The following is a 23,128-nucleotide window of genomic DNA, read 5'->3' as shown; positions in this document are numbered from 1 at the left end:
AGTCGTACTGCCTCAACACCTACAGACAAGAACTCCTGCACAAAATACCATCTCTTCCAAAGCCGTTAAAGAGTTAACCCCTCTGCCAATCACTCCGAGCTCATCCCAAAACACATGACATCTGGGAATTAATCACTGGAATGAAATGCAGCAGAAAAGCTCGATGCGAAGTGCCATAAAACAACTTAAGTTGAATTAGCTGAGAGAGGAGGGAGAAGGAATGCAAAGCAGAGGAGAGGAAATCATTGTCTAATTCTGCCTAATAAGCAACGGAGGTCCTACGAGTGATCCAGCAGATGGTGTTTTTGCAACAGATTGCAGTGAGTGATTCTTTTAATAATAATACGAATTAAAATCTCTCTCTGTAGAACGCGGGGGCGCCGTTCATCAGGGAGCCATTTGAATGAGCAGGAAAAAACAGCCTGATAAAGTAATGGCTGTGCCCAAACACCTGAGGCTGAGAGGAGAGCATGTGTACATGGGCTGATGAAACACAAAACGATGAGGGAACAATGACATTTGATATCAATACTCAATCCATAAGCAGTATGCGCCCTGTGTAATGAAGTCGTAATAGGATGTAAACTGCTTTAGAATGAATTCTGAAGCCATTTGTGAGGCCCATCAGCGCATAATGATGCATAGATATCAATGTAATCAGTTTTACTGTTTTACTACAGTTTTACTATTTTTATGTTACAACAAAAAACAGAATGTTATTTTTTTTTCCCGAGTTTTAAGGTCTGGTCTGAAATGTATGGAAGCCCGTTTCCGTCACTAAATAATAATAATAAAACAAGGTAACTGCGACTTTTTATCTCACAATTCTGACTTTTTTTCTCAGAATTGTGTGATATAAACTCGCAATTTTGAGTTTTTTCTCGCAATTGCTAGTTCATATCTCGCAACTCTGACTTCATAACTCACAATAAATATTTTGTGATGTTAACGTTCTAAGTTGTAAAGTTATAAAGTCAAAATTGCAAGTTATAAAGTCAGAATTGCGAATTTATATCTCATAATTATGACTTTATAATTCTCAATTTTGACTTTATAACTCGCAATTGTGTCAGAATTGTGAGATAAAAAGTCACAATTACCTTGTTTTACTTTTTAATCAGTGGCAGAAACAGGCTTCCATAGAAATGTCATGATGGTGAGCAGGTCATGACAGAATTTTTATTTTTGAGTGAACTATCTATCTTTAAGAGAGATGTATATGAAGAGAGACAGAGAGGAAAAGTGTCTGCATTGCAAATTCCACATGACCTATATTTGCTCTTGTCTAATATAATTAATTTCTGAACATACAAGCCAAGCTCTGAGGTCCCGTAGTTTAGGTGCTAAATAGCCAACGGGTGTTTCTAGCCATTATTAGCCCTGTGACTTCAATAAACTCTCTTTAAATAAACTCTCTTCTTATTTTCATTTGTCTTCCAACCAAGAGCAGATATACAAATATCATTGGAGAGTTTTGTAGTTTTGTTTGTAATCAAAATCATGAACATTTCCATGTAGTGCTATTTTCATCTCATCTGAAATGTGTTGTTTATATTACATTCTGTGGCGGAAAATACATTCTAAACGTTTTTGGAAAATGGGAAGGACTCGTTTGTATTGCTAAGGTTAAATAGCTAGCATTTCCTTGTCAATTACTTGATTAATTATAAATAAATAAATCTTCTATAGTTTATATACTGTACACTATCATTCAAAAGGTGGTGTCAGTAAGATTTTGTACAATTCTTTTTATTCAGAAAGGACACGTTAAATTGAGGACAAAGACATCTAAAAAAAAATTATTTATAATAATAATAATAATAATACATATCAAATTAAACCTATGGGAGATGTGCCTTCAACTGAAGAAACTTCCGCATACACGTGTATGCATGAGTTTGTCTCACTGTGTTCCTCTACATCATTAAACAGACTTCGTAATAATCACAATGAGCACATCTCCACACTTTTAAAGCAGCATATCTCTGTTTCATCATGTATCCCATAACTCAATTCTGTGACCTCTGTAACAGGCTAACTGCAGTAGAAGACTTTGCAAGCGTGTGTTATGTGTGTGAGAGACAGCATGCAGTATATCACAGTGAGTGTGGAGTTGAACTATCCACAGCTCTGGTGCTGATGGCCCATTTGGGTTCAACCCAAAATCTCCTCCAGTGTTGGCTGCTAAAGTAATTAGCCTAAAACTAATGCCAGCCAGTAGAGATAGAGGAAGAGTGAGCAAGCACGAGAGATGGAGAGTGTCTGTGTTTCGGCATCCCGTCCAGCCGTCAGTCATGCTTTGAGAATGTGTCCATCACCGCGATGCTCCTTAACCACACGCTGACAGAGCTGGTTAACTGAATTCCTTTTTAAAAAGTCTGCTGTAATTGCGACACGCATCTGTGGGCACGTGCGAAGAAACGCTGTTCTCCGCTTGCGATATAAAACTCAAACTGATACGCATTAAGACTTGGGAATTTGTGTCAACTAATACGCCTATCAAGCATTTGTATCTAAATCATTAACACCTCAGTGTTTTCTGTGATTAACCTCACCCCGGATATAGTCTTCCGTCTGACTCACACTCACAGTCACACACTCTCTGCCATTATTTACAGTTCATTCCAGGTATCTGATCACTATGTGTGCTCCTGGGAGCCTCGGGTGTTGTTAGCACCATGCTTTGCCATTTGAGCTACAGTAACTACAGCTACAGTTATTTTTATTTGCACATACAGTGCCGTGAAAAGGTTTTTGCCCCCTTCCTAATGCAAGTAAATACAAAATGCAGTTTTTAAATGATGGTTTCATTTATTAAGGGAAAAAAGCTGTCCAAACCTACCTGGCCCTACGTGAAAAAATAATTGCCCCCTCCTGTTAAATCATGAAAGAACTGTGATTAGCCACGTTATTTTAGAACGCTGAGTTGAATTTCACTAGCCACACCCAGGATGGATTATTGCTAGACCTGTTGAATCAAGAAATCACTTAAATAGAACCTGTCTGACAAAATTAAACATACATGAAATGCAACACATCATGCCGTGATCTAAATAAATTCAACCACCACTGACCAAAAAGAACACAAAGAATTGTCTCACATTTGCCAAAAAAATATCCTGATTATCCCCAAGACTTTTGGGCAAATATTCTGTGGACTGATGCTCAAAGAGTTTAACTTTACATTTACATCTGGCATAAAACCAACACAGCATTCCATAAAAAGAACATCATTCCAACAGTCAAACAAGGTGGTGGTAGTGTGATGGTCTGATATTGCGATTGCGATGCGATTTTAAATTTACAAAGTCAAGCTTCAGTTTAATATTGTTAATAATGTGCAGCACAGTATGACTATCATTACCCTGCTGCAAAAAAAAAGAAAAAATTGAAATTCTTACAGTTTCATTTAACCATAACAAAAAAAAATGTTTTTGGCATTATTCCAATAGGAATTACTGTTGTTCTATTGGTTGCCATCTGCCATATTACATCCCACCAATAGAATCCATCAAATAGACACCATTATATTTTACATTAAAACCAATACAATTCCCATTATAACACTGAAATCCAATCAATTTTCAATTGTGTTTTGGTAGGGGTTCTATATTTTCTTTTGTTTTAGCTTTTTTTTCAGCAGACAAGATTATAATGGTATAACTACGTTTACAGAATTAACTTAATTACTGAATTTCACTTGAAAGATAAAATTTTTTTATATAAAGAACTGCATTTATTTAGTAAATTATTAAAGTATTACGTTACATTGTATTTGGGATTTTAAGAACAAGTGGAAAATGTGCTGAATGTTTAATTTCATCCAAGTGAAATTAGCAAGCAGTTAGACTGAATTTACATTAGTTTTAAATGCAGAGACAGGCGCGAGTCGACGCAGGTTGTGCGCGTACATCGAGCCACATCCATACTGCCAGATGCGCTCGTGGAGATTTGTGGTGCAGGGAAGACCGGACATTCTCCTTCAGGATTTTCTGATAAAGCGCAGTATTCAACGTGAATATAAACAAGCATTACGAAACAGGCTGCGTGGAATAGCAAACATGCAATAAGGGAAGCTCTTGATATGTAATTGTGACGCAGCTCTTGCAAATTATCTTTTTTGTTTGTTGTCTGTCTTTTCGAAGCTTAAGTTACATAACATTTTCCTTAGTTTTAATTTGCCTAACTATTGATCTGTCCCTGTAGACACCATAATCCCGCTCTCTCTTCTGCTTTCCGATTGTTTTTGTTTTTTTAAATGGTGGGCGTTTACACAGTTGGCTAGAGCAGAGCTGATTGGGGAGAACGGAGGTGCGCTCACTCTATTGGCTAGTAAGACTGCCACTCAAGGCTGGCAGTCATGCATATGCTCTGGAACAGAGTAATATCGCGTCCACATCACAGGCTTGTGATGTGGACGCACAGCTCTACAAGCCATAATTGATGGAACCATGAATTCTGCGCTCTATCAGAAAATCCTGAAGGAGAATGTCCAGTCTTCAGTTTGTGAACTCAAGCAGGACAATGATCCCAAACACACCAGCAAGTCCACCTCTGAATGGCTCAAGAAAAATTAAGGTTTTGGAGTGGCCAAGTGAAAGTCTGGACTTTAACCCGATTAAGATGCTGTGGCATGACCTTAAACAGATCATTCATGCTCAAAAACCTCCAATGTGGCTGAATTAAAACAATTCTGCAAAGAAGAGTGGGTCAAAATTCCTACACAGCGATGTGAAAGACTCATTGCCAGTTATCACAAACACCTGATTGCACTTGTTGATGCAAAGGGTGGCACAACCAGTTATTAGATTTAGGGGGAAATTACATGTTCATGTAGTGCCAGGCAGGTTAAGACAGCTTAGATTATATAAATTAGGTGGTGCACAAATAATTCAAAATGACTCATTACTGTTTTGATAGATAAATAGTCTATATGGTACATTGATCCAGAAATCAGGTCTGTAGTAGAGCTTTTGCTCTTTTCTGAATCCATTTGCCATATAAAACAAGCAGCCAAATGAACTTCTGACAAATTGGATTTAATAAATGTATAAATCTGTTGCTGTTGGAAGTCGGCAGTCCCACTTTATATTAACCCTCTGGAGTCTAAGTGTTACAATTTAGGTGTGTGCCAACGAAGGACAAAAGTGCTCGAGGAGGATAGTAATCAAAATGAGGAGTTTACTGAAGACAAAGGAGAATACAGACAATATACTACACTTCACAGATCAGTTTCGTTGCATATACAAATAACAGCATTAACATTCACATACAATCACGGACCAGGAGGAACTGAACAGAACGGGTATTTAAACACACAGAAGGTAATGAGGGAACTGGAGACAGGTGGGGAATAATCAATTAACCAAAACAATGAGGAAGGTGACCAAATAAGGGAACAGAAAGTTCATAAATGTAACAGGGTATTTTGGGGCCTGGAGAAGTTTTGTCATGCCCTGACATCTGTGCTTTTTTCAGTTTCTTATAAACATCTAAATGGCTAAAGTCTAATCTCGCTGTAATCAGCACAAACTGGGCTATAATAATATGTGAGCAGCATGTATGTACATGATTGTGTTTTTGAAAAAAAAAATGTATGCATGGTTTGTGAAAAACTAAAAATGTTAAATCACTTGAATAAGGCAATAAAACACATACAAAACATTGGTTCCCAGGACTTTTGAGAACTGGAGCTTGTAGCCTAGAAATTTTCGTTATAAATTATGTGAAAATCATCTTGTTTACTCCCTTACAGAAAACAATATATTGATTTAAATTTTCTAAGACACTTTTTGTTGGTAAAAGTCATATGCGAGTAGGCATCAACTATCATGAGTATCATTGTGATTTACACCTGAGAAGACAAAGTCCCGCATAATGAGCTGCATAACGAGCTGCATAATGAGCTGCATAATGAGCCATTCAGTCAGCTTGTGTCATTGAGAGGGAGGAGTTACAAGAAAGAATGTGAGAACAAAATAAATCTATATAATTGAATGTTTGTAGTTTATTTAGAATATATTTAATTATCCCACAACATAATTTAATATCCACTTGGGGGAGCAGTTAAACAGTTTATCAGGAACAATCAAAGCTGACTTTCAATGCTGAATTTGCATCATTACTCCAGTCACACAGTCCTTCAGGAATCCTTTTAACAATCAGATTTTCTACAATATATATATATATATATATATATATATATATATATATATATATATTGTTGTTATTATCATTATTATTATTATTATTATTATTATTAATGTTGAAAAGAGCTGAGAATATTTTTTCAGGGGTTTTTTGGGGGGGGGGGGGTAAATTGAAAGAACAGCATTGTTTGTTGTTTTTGGGTGAATGAAAAACTTGAAGACCAGTCTCGCTTTTTCTTCTGTGTGGGCATATTCAAGCTGCACGCTTCAGCTAAACATTATAATCTGAAATGCGCATTCAGCGCGGGGGCGTGGTCACATTAGAAAATAATGAAGGGAGACGTGAAAAATGGACATTGCGTTGTTTTTATATGGATTACTTTATCACAGAATATTTGTTTTCGGCAGCACTTGTTTAGTTTAAAATAGACATGTCAAGCTTTCTATGGATCTCTCTCATATCTCTCTTCATTGAGTATTCACGGAGTTACAGTTCATTTTAATGACGTGTTTGTAAATGAAGATCAGCGCAGACCAAGGCTGCAGACAGCACACCGTGTCTGTTATCTTTATTTTATAAATGCACAAAGTTTTGTTGTTATTATGTCTGTATGTAAAAAAGTAGACCCTTTACAGATTCGATTGATGTATTGCTCTTATCTGTACGATTAAAACTGATAGTGTAATTTAAGTTCTTTTCAGGGTTATCAGGAGAAAATGACTCATAACGCATATATGCGTTTATTGACTCCACAGGGTTAAGTGTCCCTAATACCTGTATACTATCATAGTCACTATATGTGTACATAGTATGTAACCACAGTGTGAGTACACATTGGTACATAGTATCTACAGCTCTAATGTTTGTGTAACTACACATATGTAACAACCCACTGAATGGTATGTATAAGTACAAATGTATAACAGGACATTGGTAACAACACTTTTTGGTAATGAAAGTACAATGTGTAATAGGACTAACAGCACTTTTGGTAAAGAAAGTGTTACACTTTATATTCGCTTTATCGTGTAATTACTCTGATGTTACACAACAGCGGTCAGAAAAGTTAGGCTTTACATATAAATTGTGATTGGTGTCCAGAATGTTACACTTGATATTAAGTGGACAGTTCCTGAGGAGTTACCATGTAAGTACACTGTTATTACAGTGGTGCACCAACTCCAACTTGAGATCTAACTCCTCCAACTTTACATATCTCTAAACCAATCCATTTCCAGACACTGGATCCCATTTTCATCCCTAAACCTACCCATCTCCACCCCCTGGATCAAATTGTTCCAATTACTCTTATACATCCTGTTACACGAGTACTTAGTGAAGTGAAAAAAAATATTGTTACCAATGTCCTGTTACACATTTGTACTTGCACAAACCATTCTGAGGGGTTGTTACATGTGTGTAGTTACAGAAATATTATAGTCGTAGATACTATGTATCAATGTGTACTTACACTGTAGGTAAATAATACAGTACGTACACATTTAGTTACTATGTAAGTACACAGGTATTAGGGACACAATATAAAGTGGGACCGTAAAACGCACGCTTTAGAGTGCTAACAGCATTATTTCAACCTATTTTTTTAAGGAATCATCATGCTTAACAGCAGAATTCATGATGAAAAACCATGATTCTGCAAATAATCTCCAATCTACAAAATTAGTTCACAGCAAGCAAATCATGCCAAAAGATCTCTGCAGGGAACATCCATTCCCATGAAGCAGAGCAAAAAATGGAATCCAGACAGTTTCCCTACGCTCTTAAAATACTTTAAATTGCATTCAACTTGAAAAATATTGTTTATATATTTTTAATTGTTATTATTATTTATTATCTTTATTAACTATATATATATATATATATATATATATATATATATATATATATATAAAAGAGGTGTGTTCATTGCTATTTTAAGGAGATGAAAACAGACTGCACCATAGACCAACTCAAACTTATTAAGAGAATAGGGTCAACCCATTCCCAAAATGCACCCTGACACACGTACCGTTTTTCTGTCGTTAAAATAGCAAAAGTGGATTTGGACACGCCCTGAGTGCACCTGCGACATGCGCTTTACACTTTGCGTTTAGATCGTTAAAATAGGGCCCAAAGTTTGTAATGTTGTGATTAACCTAGTAGCTGGTCGGATTTGTTCATGTTTAATACACAATTTTTAAGCCATATGAGAAAAATGAAAAAAAAAAAAAATGCTTCCAGAGTGCCGCTGCACTTTATTACACAGAACTGTTAAATGCTGTCAAAAAATCAATTTTTTTACACTCATCCAAACAGAAAATAATTTTGGCTGAAGTCAGTAATTAAGAAATGGCAATTATCAGCCAATATGTAGGGCTTAGCAATAATATATTGATCAACCATTAGTCTTGACTCTTTATTTGTGGGAAAAGAGCTTCCTTTAAGCCACTGAATTGGAGTGTTTTTTGGCCAGTCAGCCTCACCATCTGGCACCTAAGCCTGCCTCCACCTACACAGTCCCTCCGTTCAATGCCTGGAGACTCAAGTACATGCGTGTCTGTGAATAATATAACGCTGGGCAGCGCATTAGCACTGAGGTCAAAAGTATGGTGTCTTAAAAGGCTCACGGCATTAGTAAGCACAAAATATGGCTCAGAAAATGACACAGATCAAAACAAGAGCAAGCAAGCTTTGATCAGAGAAATATACAAATATTCTTGTGTTTTTGGGTGGGTCATTACTTTTTTTGTGGCCTGTGAATCATCTTCCCGGTCGTGTTGTTTGGGCCCCTGATGGGTTTAGGGTCTTCAGGCCCCTGTTTGAGCGGTCACATGTGTTGATGTTGGCCCTGTCAGTGTATGGGACTATAAACAGTGTGTGTATGTTTATGCCTTTGGTCAGTGAAAAATCAGCAAGTGTGCGTGTGTGTTTACACCAACCCAAACAACATCCTGGGCTTAACATCTCACACTCAAGAACGGACAGGATTCTGGTACTAGTGTCACAACATGGGCTAGACAAGTGTGACAATAAACTGCCAAATTATTCATTAGGTTTCTCAAATGTTACCCCTATTCGGTTGCGTCCCGCCCTTAAGCTCCATTAGTTGAGCCACATCTTGATGAAGCACTTCCTGTTCCATCCTCCTAATCGTGTGTGCACACCAAAAGTGAATTTAATTATTTGCACGAGTTTATACCAGGTTTGAGTTGGTCTTTTAAACTGTTTAATATTTTTTATTATTTTATTTATTTAAAGCCTTAATATGTAATGCACTATAAAAGTAGTTTAAATGCATTAATTATGCCTTTTAATGCACCTGTATGATCTCATGAATAACTGTGTCTATAGTTATAATACATCATTATCAGTGGCGCCCCCAGAAAATGTTAACAGGGGTGGCCAAATGAGGCCACAGTAAATTTTGGGGGTGGCACATTAAAATAAAGAAAAAAAAATAAGGGTTTGCAATATAGACAAAAAGTTATATCTCTGTGAGTTCTAGGATTTTATCGATAACGATAATTACACTATTTTGCTGAGTGTTAATGTGCTGATATCTTATTTTTAATTGTGCAGACACCTGAGTTTTTTTTTTTTACCTTTACACCATTGTTTCTAAAAGTGTGCACCATATTTTAGGTCAAATACTTGCATTTGGGCTGTTACCAAGCAAATGCAATCAGTATCAACAAAATTGATCTTTGCAATGTAGATAAAACAGAAGCTGCATCTGAAGTGCCATTTAGATGTTTTTACACACTGTTTAATGCAGCTCCGTGGAACATGGAAGACTTTAACCTGCAGTTACAAATGAACAAATAATGTTTTGATATTTTAAAGATAAAACATTGAAAACTGATGTTTGAAATTATTTAAAAAATGAAAAGGTTCCATTAAATGTGAAATTAAAACCGCCAATAGGTGGCAGCGAGTCACTGTTAATAAGTGAGTCATTGCGATTGAACCTAATCATTTAAACGGTTGATTCATTCAGGAACGAAACACTTTAATGTTGCTCAGACAGGGCCGGCCTTGACCAATTTGCTGCCCTAGGAAAGATTTTACCTGGCGCCCCATGCATCACAGCCCATTTCACCCTGTCATTGTGTTCCTGATTTAGCATATATATATATATATATATATATATATATATATACACACACACACATTACAGCAGAACTGTTTCCAACACTCATAATAAAACAGAATATTAGAATGATTTCTAAAGGATCATGTGATAGACTGGATGTCACATGTGACACTGAAGAATGGAGTAATGATGCTGAAAATTCAGCTTTGCATCACAGAAATAAATGATACTTTAAAGTATAATAAATTGAAAACAAATTATTTTAAATAGTAATAATATATCACAATATTACATTTTTTCTGTATTTTTGATCAAATAAATGCAGGCTTGATGAGCAGAAGAAACTTCTTTCAAAAACATTAAAAATAATAGTAATGGCTTGTACTGTATCCCCCCAAAACTGCACAACTGTAGAGTAAATCATTAATAAAAAAGTGATAATAAAAAATGCGTCTTAAAACTGACATGATTGTACAAAATCACAGTCTGGGGACTCAGAACTCAGAACAACTGCTAACATTAAGTTTAAGGTAAAAATAACTGCCATGAAATTATAGTATCTTACTCCTATGCAATAAATTGTTCTTTCACTACATCTCTTTACCTCTGTCTTTATCCTCTTCTCTTCTTTTTGGCACTGTATCTATCGCAGACTATGCTCATTTATAATGTGTCATGTAAATTCGGCCTTCCGTCACAATCAGGAAACTTTCACCGTGTCTAGAACTGGCGCGAGCTGCCAGGCCCGTTTCTACGAGCTGTGTGTTAACAAAAGCAGTGCTGTCTACATTGGATGCGGCATGACATTCAGCCAAGTATGGTGATCCATACTCAGAATTTGTACTCTGCATTTAACCCATCCGAAGTGCACACACACAGAGCAGTGAACACACACACTGTGAACACACACCCGGAGCAGTGGGCAGCAATTTATGCTGCAGCGCCCAGGGATTAGTTGGGGGTTTGGTGCCTTGCTCAAGGGCACCTAAGTCGTGGTATTGAAGGTATAGAGAGAACTGTACATGCACTCCCCCCACCTACAATTCCTGCCGACCCGAGACTTTCGATTGCCAGTCCGACTCTCTAACCATTAGGCCACGACTTCCTGTAACTTCAGTTACAGTTACTTATGAAAAGATATAAAGCATTACAATGTACATTATTTATAATTTTATAATGAAAGTAAAGTCATACCAAAGTTTTCATAAGATCATTTAACTTGGAACTGATATGATTAAGGTCTACCTCATCTCGAGTAAAAGGTCATGTTAGTGTTGAACATAACCTGTCTGTAATGTGTTGCATGTCACTGAACACCGTCAAGAACCAACGTTAAACAGTATACAGAGGTACTGGCCGGAAGGGTCAGAGAGTACGTTTCAACTGACAAAGTCATACGTGTTCGTCATGTTGAGCAACAAAACTCACTGTGTTGCTTTGGTTCTGCCGTCTATTTAAAACTAAACATACTGTGCGACACACACATGCATTCATTAATATCGTTATGCCAGCAAACCTTACAGTCTCATACACACAAACACACACACACAAACTGTCCGGGAGCGCATTAACAGCTTGTAGCGGGTACGGGCAGAGGACGGCACGCTGGCACTCTGTTTGTCATATTTCTTGTGGGCCTCGCCATCTGCCGGGGTGGCATTTTCATGGCTGTTTACCCTGACTCCCGCCAAGGAATCATCTGCCACCGCATAATGCAGCCCGCAAAAAAGGGGGGGATTAAGTTGGTAATGCAACTGAGACTATTGCTAATTTGGTGTAATTGGGAAGAAATGAAGATAAATGAGGGCGAGAGAAGGAGAGGCAATCAGTATGGCAGGCAGTACAGCTGTGCTTTTGGCCAAACTCAAGCCCTCCCGCCCTCCCCCCTTCCGAGCGTCACCCCCCTGCCACGTCACCCCGTGCTCAACAAGGTGCATGCAAATCCAAGCTAATGACAAATACGCTGGGCTGACATCCACAGCACAGGTTATCTGCCTTTCCGTTCATCTCACTGCTGTGGATTTCATCTTACAGGACCTTCACATAAGAATTCTTTTTTGCCTTATAACTTAACTTTGCCTTATATTTTTATATAAATAAATAAAAAAAATTATTTATATATATATACACACACACACATATATATATATATATATATATATATATATATATATATATATATATATATATACATATATATAATTTTTTTTAAGTTTAAGATACTTAGAAACAAGAAAAAAAAGAAAATTACCTTAGCTGATAAAATTAACTTTTTAATTTTATTTTATTTTACTGCAGTTAACATTTATTTTGTTGCAGATCATGATAAATATTTATATTGTTTTAGTTTAACCATGGGCCAAACAAATGCAGTTATCAGGCTTTAATCTGGTATGTTGGGTGATTTGTCTGATGTATTGCTAATTTATTACCAATGAAAATAATACCACTGTAACAGTCAAAATATTCATATATAACTAATAGGGATACACATTATGTATCTGTACGAGCCAAAAGTCTGGAAGGATATCTTGTCTGTGTGTAACATACTGGATCAGACACGGTTTACATCTGTGTCTATCTTACATGTTTTAAGGTTAGTTGGCGGTGTGCGTACATGCGTCTGTGAATGGCAGTGTGTTTTCAGGGCTTTGTGGGGCACACGCTGAGCTCTCTATATCCAACTACACGGTGCCAGACACCCCTCTGGCTGGCCTCCCCGCAGTATCCACCCTGCTTCGCACAGATGTCCCCACACACACCCTGACATACCTCACACACTAAAGTCCCCTGAGGAGGACAACCTTCAAGACTATACATCAGTTTCAGTCGCCATGGAGATGCGACATATGCGTGGACCCCATTCAGTCGCAATATATGTGAATGATCTGTGCTGTACTACATGATGCAAGCAGGTAACAACACATACTGTAATAAAGGACACAGGACAGTAGGAGAGGGTGGGAATAGGCTGTGCCACTTTCAGATTGCCCTCTATGTAAGGAGGAATGAGGTAAAACTAATATACTAACTTATATCTAAGGAAGTCAGCTACCAACTCAGTTTGAAGAAAGCAACTATAATTTAAGGCGATAAAAAATTGTCCAGGCAGTGACACAACTTGCCCCACATTAGGGGCAAGTTGAATCACTGGAGGAAATATAATTTTTTTTTTGTTTCAAACAAATAAATATATAAACACAGATGGGGATAAAAAAAGACTTTACTAATGCACAATTCCATTGTAAAGTTTTGTTTTTTTTGTAGCTAGTGACAGTTTTATACATTTACAATTCACCAAAGTCTCTGATATATATTTTTAAACCATTTAGAAAACTTTGGTCAAAAGGATTTTTGTTCGTATTTTTTCCTCAAACCACACATATAGTAGCTGAATGTGATGGGTCTTTTCCTAATATATTGTCACGACCAAAATAATGCAGAGTTTACTAGATTACAGAGCTGGCACATCTTAGCCCATGGGTATATGACTACCGAGCATTCGCTATCAGACCTTGCTATGCTGCTTCTGGAAAGCACTTTGACAACTCAACCTCAAATGTGCTCCTGTTTCATGTTGCACCTAATGCAATACTGCTATCTAACTGTTAACATCCATCCCAGGTCAGTTGGATAGATTCGGCACAGAGCAACAGCAAATCTTATTAGGCAGAGCGACTTACTTGCAAACAGCTTTGTAGAAGACATGTTGTGATGACTAAGAAGACACAAAAGCATGGATGTCTTTACAAGTTTATGAAAACACCTCCACTCCAAACCCCATAGGAAAGTATGGAGCTTTGAGTTTGGGGTGCAAAAAAATCTATTTACACGGAATAACAAAGAAGTAATAATGAAGGAGAGCGATCAAGGGGGAAAAACATATAAATTTTAAGTCATTAATGCCCTCCCTGAACAATGAGAGAGCAATCCACAAGAGGCCCAACGTAAAAGTGTTTGAATTGGAAGTGAAAATGATTAAAGAGCTCTTTTAATGAAGTGTTAATTGCTGTGAGAAGTAGGAAGAAGGTTGGAGGAGACACACTACTTTGAAAGGAGTGAACGCTACAGCAAAAGCCCATTTCTTCACTGACAGAAGGCAAAACACCATATGAGAAAATAGTATACTGGATTGGGCAGAGAGGCCAAAATAAAAGGGTCTTATTCACTTATAAATGTGTGCACAGAAAAGATGCTTGTGCAAAATTGTTTTTCTCACATTTCTAAATTTTTGTCTTAATTCAGAATAAGTGCAAACTAATTTGACAAGGGGTTTTACACACAAGTCCCATTCATTTTACTGAACAAGGAATAATGTGAGTGGACAAACGATAGAGCCCTGCTGAACACCAAGAGACAAAAAGTTAGAAAATAGAAACAAGGATGAATCCTTAAAACCCAGGTGAGCTTCTGAATCTCACTGCTTTGGTAAATAAGTTACTATTCTTGCAGAGGCCTCTCAATAATGAACATCATATTTATACCTCCACCTACAGCTGAATATTCAACATCTCATCATCCTCTCTAACAGAGTCCTATATTGTGTTTCTCATGGGCCTTTTGTGCTGCATAAGATGGCACAGTCTTTCACTTACGCTTATCACAGACACACATTAATGGCCATCAGAGAACTCGGTTCTCTTTGAACGGTTTACGGCGAATAGCCTTTGATCATAAGTAGTGCTCACTTCACAGAAAGCCTGAAAAGATGTCTCTTTGATATCACCCCGCTTTTACATATCAATGAGCACCACCAAAGATGGGGGCCCAGGCGACTCTCTTGTGCCGTGCTTTTGGGAAATGTGACTTAGACAATATGTGTTGACCAGTAAATGCATACATTTGCCATACAATTTCATAGATGAGGTTGAGTAGCCACCTTCATCCAGAAGCAAGGACTCATCAAGTGTCTATCCTCAATAGACTGTGGCTCATTTGACTGTTTTGGAGTGGACAGCCCCACGTCTTTATGGGCTTTCATTAGACGTCATTTTTAGGCTCATTTGAAATCAATCCCCCTTCGGACCCTTACGCCAGCTTCGGTGTCAGCCGGATGAAAAATGAGGCGGGGCATTGGGGCTTCGGGCGGCCCCCCGTCCGTCCTGCTTGGCCCAGTCCGTTAATACAGCATCATCTGGTCGAACGGACTGGCAATTCCCACATCTCATTACCGACAGGAACTGTGGGTCATTACGCGGGATGGATTCCCATTAGCTGAACCGAGGGTTTGAGACTAAATACAGAAGCTTTGGACACAAGCACATACTCACAAGCACTTTGTTACATACTCCTCAGCCACTCTTAACTTGTTCACACACTTCTGGATGAGAGGAAGGTGAAAATTACTTGAGAGAATTTATGTACTTTGAGCACTTCAGGTAGACAGCATGATTTTGAATGCATTCAAAAAGCATGCACTTAAAGGAATAGTTCACCCAGAAATAATTTGTATTTTGTCATTATTTACTTCCCCCTCAGGTCATTTCAAAGCCGCACACTGTTATTTTATTTAGACATTTTATTTCCAAAATTGTAATGCAGATTGTGCCTTAGTTGACAGTTCATAGTGACCAGGCACTGTGTGAACTGTTCCTTTAAGTCTGTCCTTTAGGGTATATTCTTATCAATTGAATCAGCTCAATGAAAGCAATTTTAGAAGCATGTTTTCCCCGAAAGAAATATGCAGCATATCTCAGAGGATCTCAGATGATGCCAACCCTGAAACAACACAGAACTACCAAATTTTGCTATAAGTTTGATTGCATCATAATAATTGCTGTTAATATTGTTCGTTGTCTGTTATACAAATAAATATACAAATATCCGCGATACAAATAAAATTGAATCGAATCTCTCTTATTCCTGAAAAGAAGTTCATTCTCTATGACACATTAATTCAGGATGACTGCATGGTTATCTGGAAATCAAGGTAACGGAGAGGCAGTCAGGAGTGGGTTTAACCTGCAGGACTGGAAGGAAGAAGCATGGGCCATCGAGTGAGGATAATGCAGGTCCTTCATATGGTCCGTTGCTATATGAGCCATCTGTTTATATGACAGACTGCATCTTGATGGACAGAGTGGGTAATCAATGCAGCTCTGCTCCACAGGTTTATGCATGAACGTAGAGTGTTCAGCTGTTCAGCTTCATGCAAGCTTGAGTGCGTGTATTTGCTTTTACAGTTTTAAAATGGGGTATACCTGACATGTTTATTTATGTGAGTATGACTCCTTGTTTAGTGTGAGTGTAAATATGTGCGTCTATTCAAATGTGCTCATCTCCGGCAATGGTCAGCAAGCAGCTCCTGTACCTGTGGGGATGATGATTTATGGAACATTAATTTTGGATGGCTGGATCCAGGCAAACATTTCAGTCAGAGGACACAGATTGGAGGAGATTTCAAGTCAGTATGACAGGCTAAAGATATTAATATGATAACAGCGGACAGTCTATAATGTAAAGATCACCTAAAAAGCTAAATGTATGCATACTTTTTGCTACACATTAATAATGTGTAACAAAACATGATAATATGATAATGTTAAACCGTATTGACAATTTTCAGCTCCTGATTTTTTAATTCTGGCCACTTCTGAATTTCGCTGATTTCGCATACAAGATGTTGAACAAGATAGTAGTTGATTAATGACCTATTCTGACCTGTCTGAACTTACTAATCAGGTAAAATGTATCTACAAGTCAAACATGGATATATTGGGATTGATTTTTTGTGTATCAGTTGTCAAACTATAACATACAGCTCTTGGAATATGCAAAAGTATCTCAAAGATTAACAACCTTTAGAGCAGATCAAGTAAGTGGAAGAGAAAAAGAAAAAAAACTAATTGAAAGACTGAAATAGGTTCTTCACCTAATTAATTACGTAAGAACCCATTTTATTTAAAGCACTACATGTGTTTAGGCAGCAGAGTAGTAAGTAATTCTGTCTTCATAGTCACTACATATATTGTAACTATACAGGACAGCAGAAATAAGCACAATTATATAAAATATGTTCATTTAAATGCACATTATTTTTATTAATCTTAAATTGTTGTTGAAAATATATAAATAATATCAGTAAATAATATAAACTGGGTTTGTCAAGGAACAGTTAATGGCTAGTTAGTGCAAATACTCCAGATGCATTGAGCCACAGTGCTCATATCGAAGAAATGGGTTTGAGTCTGAGCAGCAACCTGTCAGTTTAGTATCATTCTACACCATTCATCCATTTTACTCTCTAATGAAAAACAAATTTATAATATGCATGGCCATGGCAAGCCACTATCGAACCACAGACCATCCATAGTCAGTCCCTGAGAGTGTCTGTTTGAAAAAGAACATGAAATCACATCTACTGCCAGTTATCATCCAGACAAAACCTTGACCCTGCACCCAAGTTCAGAAGGTGAGCTCAACTCTCTCCGAGCTGCTCCGCTAGAGTGATAAAGGGAAACGCATACTCCCCCACCTCAGCCACAAGATAAACACTGATCCCTCTTGCTCTCGACATGCTCAATATTTTACATAAAACAAAGGGCTAGCCGAGATCAGATGATGCCGTTTATGGGAGCTGAGAGGAGGGAGAAGTGTCTCCGGTTACAGTGGGATTATAGATAAGAACAGTGAAAGTGTCTTATGGTGAATCTCAGGGAAAAAAAAAACTGTCAAGAAATACCCAGGTCGTATTACAAATTTCAAATATTGCACTTGTTCGGGACTTGGCTTGTGAGTTTAGCTAGTGCTACATGAGAATCAGAAAGAGAGAATAGAGACGAGCGAGTGAGGCGTCCTCTGAGGCAACACTAGGACAATCTAATCTGATTTAATAAGAGTGACAGTTGCTCTCTGATGACAGAAAACTCTTGAAAGTGTGATGGCAAAATGAAAGGATAGGTGAGAGACAAAGAAAAGAAGAAATAAAAGTGCTGACCGCTTTGTTAGTTAGGGATTTGCAACATACACAACTCTGAGTCCCGCAATCTCTGCATGTGCGCTCTCTCTCTCTCTCTCTCTCTCTCTCCAGCACACACCTGGTTTTTGCTAACGCGGCAAATCACATGGCTGACAGATTCCCGGGCCCGTTTAAATAATGCATGGGATTTCTCTTTTAACTTGTCAGTCGCCCTATAAAAAAATATATCAGTTCTTTTCTGATGTCATTTGTGACAGTGATTCACCCTGACAGTTCTCCATTAGACCAATGAGTCCCTTTTCGTTTGCTCAATCTTCTACCGCCGTTCCGACAAGAAACACATGTTACTTCCTTTCTTTTTCCCTCTCTCTCTAGCCCTCTTTTTTCTTGTTAACAGGGTTTTCAGAGTTGTATTTATATTTAAAGACACAAGGAGCCCCCGTTAACTCATTTCACCCTCCAGTTCTGTTGCAACCGTATTAGCGCAAACATCGTTCTCTGCCTAATGCAGAAACCGCACACCAGAGTCGTTGAACAAACTGCAGCATGCTTTGTGCTACTGGATAAACTCAGAGGGAAAAAGGCAAACTGTCTTTCCATGCCGAATACTTCATCAAATCTCTTTGGCCCCTGTCAAACATGTTGTCGCTGTGCGTTGTTGCATTTTCTGATTCCGTGCTCTTTTCTTGAGCTCTGGCGGCGAGGGTGGGGTTAACGTTTGAATGGACCGAGTGAGGGGGGAGATTGAAATCAAGCCTATCTGTGCTGACTGCCTGCTGCAGATAGCTCAGGCTTTTTGTGGCACAATCCACACAGTGGAGGAAAAGCGCAGATTAGCCATTTCCCCTTTGAAGTTCTCCTTCAAAAAAGGCAAAAGGCTCACCACCAAGAGTGAGAGGGGAGGGAACCAAAAACATCTTGCGGGAATGTAAAGAAACAAAAAAAGGCACAGGAAAAAGTGCCATCGGGACTTTGAGCAAGCAGTGTCTGGCGGCGCACGAGAGAGAGCGAGGCAAAAGAGAAAGAGGTTAAAGTTGTCGGACTGCTTCAGAGGGTGTTTGTTTAACTTCAGGGATTCAAGAAAGCTAGATCAGATTCCAAGACCACCTCTCAACTCCAAACAATGTGCATCAAAGACAAATCCAATGTACTTTGGGTGGTATGGCTTGCTTTTGAAGACTTAGAAAGTCTGGTCCAAAACCCAAACGTCCTTTTGGTTCCTCAAAGTTCCTCAGAACTCCATAGCTTTGGCTTGGAGTATCCAATTAAAAATAACAACAAGCAATGGCACTCGAAATCTCAGCCCGCATCCGTTCGCACGCTGGTCATTCACAAAATCTCTTCATTTGTTTATTAAAGAACTTTTTTTGTGGCTTTTATTTAATCTCTGTGAGTTTAGAGATCACATTTATGGTAGGACTTTATGAAGTTGACCGAATGAACGCTTAGTTCCCTGTCCACTCTATTCTGTACTATTCAAATAAAGGAGAAAAATGGCAAAAATAAATTTTAAAAACAATAAAAATCTCACATGCTTACAGTGAGAATTTATCGAGTAATGACAAGTTATATTCAGTTATATTAATATTAGTAATATTTTATTTAAATATTCATTGCATCCTGGGTACATCTGGGTAATTTCACGCATTCTTGGTACTTGCATTATTGAGTATTGAAAATTAACTTCAGCAGTTGATGATGATGTAGATCGAACAAGAACACATATTGAGAAAATGGCTATTGCCAGCTAACTCTATTCAGTAGCCAATCATTTGCGTGTTCTTTCTGGGAAATGGACCAAAAATATATCTATAAATACTTTGCCAAATCAAAGATTTGTTTTCTACTGACTCCACCCATATTTTTTATCGCCAACATTTGCATATGATTGTAGCATATCTAGTAGCAGTCACATAGAACTTTCAAATTATCTGCAAAGTAGCCACTACCTGTTACCACTATGGTCAAATGAATGAATAGTTAATGAATGTATGAATATGACCACAAAAAGCCAATGATCACCAAAGAAAAGCATAACAGGTTTTCTAGGGCTAATTAATGTAATATTTACACAATTCATGACATAATTATCCCATAACTACTCATTTACAGAAATCATGTTTAATTAAAGAATAACATTTTAGTGCAAAAATGTTTTTGATTAGAATATATATCAAATACAATATTGGGATAGGTGGTCACATACTGTACACATCTAGCCGAAAATAATTCAAATATTTCAATGGACTGAAAGCACAAATTTGCCTTTTTTTCCTATATATATATATATATATATATATATATATGACACCACACAAACAATCACCTATAGTGCTGGGTCTGTGCTTACTATGTTTCACGGCCCGAGACTGTTGTTCACTCAGCACGCTGACATCCGCAAACACGAGTGAAATTTGACTCTGTGTGATTCTCAGTTTCCATTGATGCAGTTCTCTCCATCTCTATCTCTCTCATCATCAACATTAGCTCTATCGGCAGCCAGAGTACATTAGAGGATGTGTGATTGAGTGCGAGACAGACGTCTTCTCTCCACCCCTGGCACTGGCTCTTCCTCCTCTCTCCTGCTCTCTATTCTCTCGCCATCATCTTTCTGTCACTACACACACTCCGTGTGTTTCTCTCCGCATGCATGGACCGAATTCAAAGGTGATTCGTATTCACAGTCTCAAGTGCTGATCTACATGGAGCAGCTTTTTGGTGAAGCGTGTTATAAACTGATGGTTCAGTCATTCATTCCAATAGGAAGTTGCTTTTACAGAGCAAATTCATCAAAACAATCATTAGATGACTAAAACAGCGGACACATATGCGTGTCATAAAGACATTTCTTAGGTTGCTTGTACTGAATAGTCTGAATGAAATCTCACTTGTCCAAAATCATTACTGTATATTACATATCAGATGTGTTCTGTACTGAACTGAACTGAACGATAACTTCAACTGGAAACTTGTCATGTCATATCTGGTTGGGAAACAGTCACCCTGTTTAAAAAATACATTTTCTAACCAGCCCATATTAACCACTTGGGAACTAACTAAAACCTAACCTAAAATATAATAAAACTAGACAGGACTGAGAACTGAATAAAAAATGGTCTCCCCCAAATTAGTGATTATTATTTTTTATAATGTTTTCTACTTTGTTTAACAAGTATTCTGCTAAAATGTGTGCAAAAAACAGTAAAAAAAAAATAAAAAATAAAATAAAATATTGTGGATATGACAATGATTTTATAGAATAATATGTACACATACACTAACAGTTTGTAATACTAATTAAACTGAGGCTGCATTTATTTTATCTGCAAATATTATTATTACGATATAAAATAACTTTTTTTGTTTTATTTTTGTATACTGTATGAAATCATTCTTATATGTTGATTTGGTGCTGCTGTTGTTGTTTAATATTTTTGTGGAAATTGTTCAAAAGTTTGGGGAGAGAGAGAGAGAAATACTGTACATTGCTGAATTTTTTATAAAAAAATGTTTTTCACAAAAACCATTGAGCAGCAATAAAAAACAAAACAAACAAACAAACAAAAAAAACTATTCTACATTGCTAATAATAACAACCATTATTTATAATTGAGTCAATGACCCATAATAATTGAATACCAAATCAACATATTCAAATGACTTCTGAAGGATCATGTGGTACTCAAAACTATTAAAATATTAAAATGAAAAACAGTTATTTAAAATTATAATAATATTTCACAACCTTAATACATTTTTTTATCAAATAAATGTAGACTTGTTCAGCAGAAGAGACTTTCAAAAACTCAAACTAGTAGTGACCGGTAGTGTATAAGTCTGTTTTTATGTCTGTTTTTTTCCCCCTTTATCTTTAAACAAATTTGACTGCAATTTTAAAACCTTTGCGAACTGATATGAGGAGTGAATTGCTGGTATTAATGTCTCCCTCTACATATTCACACACACGCGGTGTTTCTGTTCACATATGTGTGTGTTGTTCGTGTAAGTAATCTTTATTGGTCTCGGCAATAACAACGGATGGCATTTGTGTCTGTGCTCGCAGTTGCTGAATGTGATAATAAAGAATGACATTTTACTTTGTGTGTGTGTGTGTGAAGTGATGGTAACATCACAATCTAAATGCACAGTCAGGAGGGGAACATTAAAGACGTCATTAGCCTCAATAAAGCTCAGCAGAAAGGAGAGGGCTGCGTGGGCAAGAACCCATTACCTCAGGGCACGTGCCTGTGCGCACATGTGTGTGTGTGTGTGTGTGTGTGTGTTGAGGTGATTAGATTGTTGAACGCTTCCTAACAGTGCTCTTTATTTTCATATTGTGAATATCTATAGCCTGCGCTGGTAAGTGATTCAAAGCTAGTGAGTCATAAACTGGTCAAAGCTAATGGCTCATCAGAGATGTGTTCTGCTGTTGCAGTGGATTTGATGTGTTTGATTACCAGGTGAGGAGCTCACAAGTGATTCTACTGAACTGTGGCAGGTGCAATAACTCAAACACAAAGCATTTGTAAGAACATAGCAAATCTACAAACTACAACAGTGGAAGCTATAATAGATAGGCTTAAAAAAGTCAATCACGCTTTAAAATTATTTGATAAAACTAATATTAAAGGTTTGCGTGATTTATATTAACTTGAGGTGCATGGGGAATGGGAATTGTTTTATATATATATATATATATATATATATATATATATATATATATATATATATATATATATATATACTCTCAGTAATACTTTTTGAATCAGAAGAAACAGAATGATTTCATGCACTTTTAAAGTATGTTTGTATGTGTGTGACTCTGACCTGCACTGGAGTTCAGCTCCTCGTTCTCTGACTCAGTACCGTTCTGGCTTCCGTGCATGCTGTTCATGGCCATCAGTTTCATTTTCTGGAGTTTCATAGCTTCAGCCATGGCTGCTGCTGTCAGACCTGTGGGGCGCGCA

General features: G+C 37.4%; 1 protein-coding gene across 4 annotated transcripts in view; it reads right to left on the bottom strand.

Moving 5' to 3' along the window:
* The window catches only part of LOC132117464 (dachshund homolog 2-like), a 145,654-nt gene that overhangs the window by 28,363 nt on the left and 94,163 nt on the right, over nucleotides 1–23,128 (bottom strand). For all 4 annotated transcript variants that reach the window (XM_059526765.1, XM_059526763.1, XM_059526766.1 and 1 more), the window contains exon 3: nucleotides 22,989–23,114. In XM_059526765.1, the coding sequence (XP_059382748.1) occupies nucleotides 22,989–23,114 (126 nt within the window). The remainder of the gene's footprint in view (nucleotides 1–22,988; nucleotides 23,115–23,128) is intronic.

Source organism: Carassius carassius, chromosome 36 (genome assembly GCF_963082965.1).
Source record: "Carassius carassius chromosome 36, fCarCar2.1, whole genome shotgun sequence".
NCBI classification, from domain to species: domain Eukaryota; kingdom Metazoa; phylum Chordata; class Actinopteri; order Cypriniformes; family Cyprinidae; genus Carassius; species Carassius carassius.
The sequence above is the reverse complement of the archived record's forward strand: the minus strand, read 5'-3'. Positions and strand labels throughout refer to the sequence as shown.